The 7500-nt window shown below is 45.9% G+C and overlaps 1 protein-coding gene across 1 annotated transcript in view; it reads right to left on the bottom strand.

The window, feature by feature from the left end:
* The window catches only part of LOC143292187 (uncharacterized), a 41970-nt gene that overhangs the window by 6491 nt on the left and 27979 nt on the right, over positions 1-7500 (bottom strand). The window contains exons 4-6 of the mRNA XM_076602370.1: positions 4194-4386; positions 1931-2164; positions 87-221 (exon numbers count right to left, since the gene is read on the bottom strand). Of these exons, the coding sequence (XP_076458485.1) occupies positions 87-221; positions 1931-2164; positions 4194-4386 (562 nt within the window). The remainder of the gene's footprint in view (positions 1-86; positions 222-1930; positions 2165-4193; positions 4387-7500) is intronic.

A 7500-nucleotide genomic window follows, 5' to 3' on the forward strand; every position in this document is an offset into this window, starting at 1 on the left:
AACGACAAAAGCAGGGTGGAATGGAATGGTATCCAAAAAAAAAAAAAAAAAAAAAAAAAATCTGAAATGAACTGAAACAGACTCACCATCTATTGACGACAACGGCGGACCATCCTAGAGGAAGGTCAATGACGAAGGGCAGGGAGGTGTCCAGGTACACGTTCCCCGTCATGACCTTCACCTTGGCCAGCAGGCAGAAGTACACCGTGGAGGCAACTATGCTGTGGAGATGGAGGGAGGGAGGGAGAGATGGAGGGATGGAGGGTTGTCATGAATGGATGGATAGATGAATGGAGGGATGGATGGGTGGGTAGGTGGATGGATGGTTAATTCATTTATTGGACACTGAAATTTCATTAAAAGGTATCAGAGAAAGAAAAAAAAGGAAAAAAAAAAATAGAGAGAGAGACAGACAGACAGACATTATTTGGTTACATTATCTGTGTCTCTGTGCCTCTGTCTATGTCTGTCTGTCTGTCTGTCCCTCTATTTGCTTTCTCTCTCCCTCTCCCTTTTTTCCTTCTTCTTAATTCTGCTCTCCCTTTCCAATCGTTTCAAGTTAATTTAGCACACATCTCAACCGCATAGTTAGGAGTAAAGATAAATAAGAAAAAAACGAATACCATCACAACGCCTAGCACTATAGGCATGTCTTGACTCTGTATGTCGATCTCCCCAACAGCATAACTGTTACATTCTGATAAATACTTCGTTTTATTCAAAATTTGGTTTGATTGGTAAGCATGCTTATGCTATTATAATTTAGTACTATCTTGTGATAATCCTATCTAGAATGAGTACTTTATGGAGAAAGAAAAAGCTCACTGGTGCTTCATTAATCATCCGGGAAAATCGAGAAATCTGTCTTGTTTTGTCTTGTCCTGTCGTGTACTGTCAAGCTAACGGGCTTGCCTTGTCTGAAGGAACACACGGACAGGTGCAGCAACAGAGTGGTTAAAGCGTTGAACTTTCCATCTGCAGTTTCTGTGTTCAAATCCCGATCACGGCACCTGGTGGGTTAAGGGAGTGGATCCCCCCCCCCCCGAGCCCCCACCCCCACCCCCCACACCCCCCAGCCCCATTCCCCACCTCCCTGATCTCCCAGTCAACAAAAGTGCAGACCTACTAGTGGGAGGTTAGACTAAAAAAATCTTGGTAAAAGTCGACTTACTTGGGATAAAAGAGGCGACGTATCGAGCCACAAGCTCTTCTTCAGACAAATGAAATGAGTGAGTGACTGACATGGCATGTTGGGCAAGAGGTAAAAGTAAAGATAAAAGCACAGTAAAATAAAATAAAATGAAATGGGGTAGAGTGCAGACCTACTAGTGCCTGATCCCCTTTCATTTACGCACACATGTAGACGATCAAATGCACACGTTAAACATCCCGTAATCCATGACAGCATTCGGTAGGTTATGAAATCAAAACCATGCCCAGCATGCACACCCCCGAATGACTGCCCACATGGCGGTATAAAAACGGCCATCCACTTAAAAGCCCACACTAACATAAGAGTTAACGTGGGAGCGGTAGCCAAGCGGTAATGCATCAGACTAAGAAGAAGAAAGACTAAGGAAGCTTGAGAAAGGTTAAGAAAGGCTAAGTAGAAGAAAGGAAGAAAGAAAGAAAGAAAGAAAGGGTGAGTTTAAGAAAAAGAAAGAAAGGGAAAAAAACAGAAAGAAAGGGTAGGAAAGGCTGAGGACAAGAAGAAAGAAAAAAAGAAAGAAAGGTTAAGAAAGATGAGGAGGAGAAGAAAGAAAGGTTAAGAAAGGTTAAGGAGAAAAAAGATAGAAAGAAAATAAAAAGAAAGAAAAGTTTAAAAAGGCTTAGGAGAAGAAGAAACAAAGGAAAGGAAAAAAAGAAAAGAAAAGAAAAGAAGAGAAGAACAGACCAAGACAAACAACAACAACAACACAAAACAACTGACCACGTGTAGAGGAGAGCTAAGGTCCACTTGGTCATCTCCAGAGAGTGGAAGAGGTCGAGGAAGGAGTAGCGTTTGGGGTGCATGGTGGTGACCACACAGGTCCTAGACTTGTCCAGCAGGGACAGGAAGTCAGGCACCCCCGTGGAGTTGCAGGAGATGATCTCCTTCAGCGTGGACTCCGCGTCCGGGAACTTCTGGTGACACAGCAGCCACCTCGCGCTCTCGGACGCGATGCTGAAAACGAACAATTGTTATTAATTAAGAATGATAATGATGATAACAGGCCACTACTACTACTACTACTACTACTACTACTGATACAACAACAACAACAACAACAACTACTACTACTACTACTAATAATAATAACGCCAATACCACCAACAACCCCCCTGCCCACCATCACCACCACCACCACCACAACAACAGCAACTACCACTACTGCTACTGCTACTACTACTACTACTGCTGTCGCTGCTGCTGCTGCTGCTGCTGCTACTACTACTACTAGGGCTGCTGCTGTGCAACTTCAATCCTAATGCAACTATACCACTGCTTCTGTTGTTGCGGCTGAGACACAACTACTACAACAGCTGCTGCTACTCAGTTCACCTCTGCTGTTACTGCTGCTGCTGCTACAACTACGGTCTGCTGTTGCAGCAACTACTGCTACTGCTGCTGTTGCTGCTACTGCTGCTACTACCACTACTCCTACTACTACCACTACTACTGAAAACTGCACATCCAACCTGCTCCACCGCACACCAAACCCACCACACCCACCAACCCCCACCCCACCACCCAGCCACAACCAACCACCACGTCCACTCAATCCTCCCCACACCCCAACTCCCAGTAGCAGCAGCAGTAGTGGTAGCAGTAGCAATACAGCAGCAGCAGCAGTACAGCAGCAGTAGCAATACAGCAGCAGCAGCAGCAGTACAGCAGCAGTAGCAATACAGCAGTAGCAGCAGTACAGCAGCAGTAGTAATGCAGCAGCAGCAACAGTACAGCAGCAGTAGCAATACAGCAGCAGCAGCAGTACAGCAGCAGTAGTACTGCAGCAGCAGCAGCAGTACAGCAGCAGTAGTAATGCAGCAGCAGCAGCAGCAGTACAGCAGCAGTAGCAATACAGCAGCAGCAGTACAGTAGCAGTAGTAATGCAGCAGCAGCAGCAGTACAGCAGCAGTAGCAATACAGCAGCAGCAGCAGTACAGCAGCAGTAGCAATACAGCAGTAGCAGCAGTACAGCAGCAGTAGTAATGCAGCAGCAGCAACAGTACAGCAGCAGTAGCAATACAGCAGCAGCAGCAGTACAGCAGCAGTAGTACTGCAGCAGCAGCAGCAGTACAGCAGCAGTAGTAATGCAGCAGCAGCAGCAGTACAGCAGCAGTAGCAATACAGCAGCAGAAGCAGTACAGCAGCAGTAGTAATGCAGCAGCAGCAGCAGTACAGCAGCAGTAGCAATACAACAGCAGCAGCAGTACAGCAGCAGTAGCAATACAGCAGCAGCAGCAGTACAGCAGCAGTAGTACTGCAGCAGCAGCAGCAGTACAGCAGCAGTAGTAATGCAGCAGCAGCAGCAGTACAGCAGCAGTAGCAATACAACAGCAGCAGCAGTACAGCAGCAGTAGCAATACAGCAGCAGCAGCAGTACAGCAGCAGTAGTACTGCAGCAGCAGCAGCAGTACAGCAGCAGTAGTAATGCAGCAGCAGCAGCAGTACAGCAGCAGTAGCAATACAGCAGCAGAAGCAGTACAGCAGCAGTAGTACTGCAGCAGCAGCAGCAGTACAGCAGCAGTAGCAATACAGCAGCAGCAGCAGTACAGCAGCGGTAGTTATGCAGCAGCAGCAGCAGTACAGCAGCAGTAGTAATGCAGCAGCAGCAGCAGTACAGCAGCAGTAGCAATACAACAGCAGCAGCAGTACAGCAGCAGTAGCAATACAGCAGCAGAAGCAGTACAGCAGCAGTAGTAATGCAGCAGCAGCAGCAGTACAGCAGCAGTAGCAATACAGCAGCAGCAGCAGTACAGCAGCGGTAGTTATGCAGCAGCAGCAGCAGTACAGCAGCGGTAGTTATGCAGCAGCAGTAGTGGCAGCAACAGAAGCAGCAGTGGTGGTAGTAGCAGCAGTAGTCGTAGTTGTAGTGCTTGTGTCTGAGTAGTTGCAGTTGGGTAGCAGCCGCACAGCAGTAGCAAAGGCACTAGTAATAGTAGTAGTAGTAGTAGTAATAGTCGTAGTTAAAGAAAAGAAAAACACTGACAAGTAGGTTCCCAAGAGGGGCAGGCCGACGCCTGCGGAGAGGAAGGCGAGGTAGCGCCAGTGGCGGGTGACGAGCAGCTCCAGGGAAAGCACTAGCACCCCGCTCACCCACAGCCCGCAGCACACACAGGCATCCCGCCACTCCGCGCCGATGAACTCCAAGGGGAACACCAGACTGACCACGGCGCTGGCTCCTGCAACATGCACACACACACACACGCACACGCACATGCACACACGTGCACACACACACACACGCGCGCGCGCGCGCACCCACCCACCCACACACATACACACACACACACACACACACACACACACACACACCAAAGCAATGAAAGAAATGTTAATAGTCATGAGAATATGTTTCGGAGTCGAAAATAACAGGAAGGAGAAGATGGAGGAAGATGAAGGGGCACACACAGACACACACACACACACACACACACACACACACACACACACACACACACACACACACACACACACACACACACACACACACACACACACACACACACACACACACACACACACACACACACACACACACACACACACACACACACCATAGCAATGAAGAAAGGGTTAAGACTCATGAGTTTTTGTTTCGGAACCGAAACGAACGAGAAGAACAAGGAGGACGAGGAAGAGGAGGGACACACACACACACACACACACACACACACACACACACACACACACACACACACACACAAGCAATGAAGGCATGAATAAAAGTCATGAGAATACTTATGTTTCGGAACCGATAAGAACAAGAAGGAAAAGGAAGATGAGAGGAGGAAAAGAACAAATAGAAGAAGAAGATGATGACAAAGATACGTTTAGTTAACTGGAGAACCAAAGGAAAAAGAAGAAGAAGAAGAAGAAGAAGAAGAAGAAGAAGAAGAAGAAGAAGCATAAAGAGGAGGAGCAGAAGAAGTAGAAGAGGAACTGTCTTTCCTTCTTTTTCATCTCTTTCTGTCTCCCCCCTCCTTCCTTTTTAAAAAAATCATATTTCTTTCGTTATTAACTCACTCGGAACGGCATGTCTTTTTTTTCTTTCTGTCCTCACCAGATATATATCTGATGTCCAATGGGTGTCGGAATCACCGGTTCATGACTTTCGTTAAAAATGCGGTGTTCTTGGTCTTCGTCCACCCCTAGCTGTGAGAATCCTCCGCTAAATGATGGTCAGAAGCGATGAAACACTGCCATCGTCGCCTCCTTTGGGAGAAAACGATAATAACAACAACAAAAGCAACAACCACAGCAGCAGCAGCAGCAGCAGGAGCAGCAACAACAGCAACCATGGTTGTTTGCGGGTGTTTGTGCTTGTGATTGCACGCACACTAAGGTTCTACACACCCCAGCGTCGCCTTTCAACACATGTCACTTCAGATGAATGATGTCTCTGCTTTGGGAGTACTGCTCAAAAAACCCTGACCACGCAAATGCCGCAGGGTGTCTGCTTCTCTCGGGGCTGCACTGACGGGGCTGTGATGCCACATACAGCAGTATGTGAAAGAGAGCGTGTAGAGTGTGTACAGCCCTGTCACGTTTCAGGACCAGACATGTTTACTTCAGGAAATGCCGTAGGTGGATGGGGGTTGGGGAGTGGGGGTGGGGAGGGGGAGGAAAGGCGCAAGGGGTGGGATGGGGTGGGGGTGGGGGTTGAGGGGAGGGGGGGAGACAGGGGGTGGGGGTGGGGGGTGGAGCATGATAATAAACTAAATGGGAATGCACAGCGAGTTCTGTCATCTTTCTCTCATCCTCCTCCCCATCAACAGCAACAACAACAACAACAAAAAGGGGCTGGGGTGGGGGTGGGGGAGGGTGGGGGTGGGTGAGGGTGAACAAAGTCCTTGACCACCTATGTCGCGTTACCACAGTTTTCAAAACCTTAATGGACCTGCACAGCGACATCATCTCTCTCTCGTCATCCTCATCCACGAAAGAAGGAGAAGAAGAGCATTAAGAGAAGAAGAAGAAGAAGAAGAAGAAGAAGAAGAAGAAGAAGAAGAAGAAGAAGAAGAAAGAGGAGAAGGAAGAAGAAGAAGAAGAAGAAGAAGAAGAAGAAGAAGAAGAAGAAGAAGAAGAAGAAGAAGAAAGAGAAGAAGAAGAAGAAGAAGAAGAAGAAGAAAGAGGAGAAGGAAGAAGAAGAAGAAGAAGAAGAAGAAGAAGAAGAAGAAGAAGAAGAAGAAGAAGAAGAAGAAGAAGAAGAAAGAGGAGAAGGAAGAAGAAGAAGAAGAAGAAGAAGAAGAAGAAGAAGAAGAAGAAAGAGGAGAAGGAAGAAGAAGAAGAAGAAGAAGAAGAAGAAGAAGAAGAAGAAGAAGAAAGAGGAGAAGGAAGAAGAAGAAGAAGAAGAAGAAGAAGAAGAAGAAGAAGAAGAAGAAGAAGAAGAAAGAGGAGAAGGAAGAAGAAGAAGAAGAAGAAGTTATTAGAAGCATTAAGAGAAGAAGAAGAAGAAGAAAGAGGAGAAGGAAGAAGAAGAAGAAGAAGAAGAAGAAGAAGAAGAAGAAGAAGAAGAAGAAGAAGAAGAAGAAGAAGAAGAAGAAGAGGTTATTAGAAGCATTAAGAGAAGAAGAAGATTCAAGATTCAAAAACTTTATTACTCAAGGATAAAGATTTTAGGCATTGCTTAGTCTTCCAATCTGTCCTTGTGACAACAAAAACAGTAACGATAAGACACAACAATAATAACAATGGTAAATACTACTACTACCACTACCACTACCACCACCACCACCACCACCACCACCCACCACCACTACTACTACTACTACTACTACTACTACTACTAATGATAATAATAATACTAATCAACGGACCATCATCATCAGAAAAATATAATGAAGGGAACACAGTCACACACTCACACCCACCCACCCACACACATATGCACACACTCGTCCCCAAACACACCCTTATGCGTATACATAGTTGCATATATACCCACATGCATGCCTATGTCTACATGTACATACAGATATGTATGCATATGCATACATAAACATAATTAGGTATCAAATCGTATTGTAGTACATTACAGATCATATTGTAGTACAATAGCAGATATTGAAAAAAGAAAAGAAAAAAAATCAAGAAGTAAAGGGGTTATTAAGACTGTCAAATTAATCACCACACAGAATTCAGGAAAGAGGCATGACTGAAATGAAAATGTATAAACAGAGCAGAGAAACATAGTTATATCACTGTACATATACAACAGTGATGAGAAACCTGACGCTGACGTGGCAGGCAATAACATCCAATCAATAGCGTGCATGTAATACATGAAAATCACA

Source organism: Babylonia areolata, chromosome 18, assembly GCF_041734735.1.
Source record: "Babylonia areolata isolate BAREFJ2019XMU chromosome 18, ASM4173473v1, whole genome shotgun sequence".
NCBI lineage: Eukaryota > Metazoa > Mollusca > Gastropoda > Neogastropoda > Buccinidae > Babylonia > Babylonia areolata.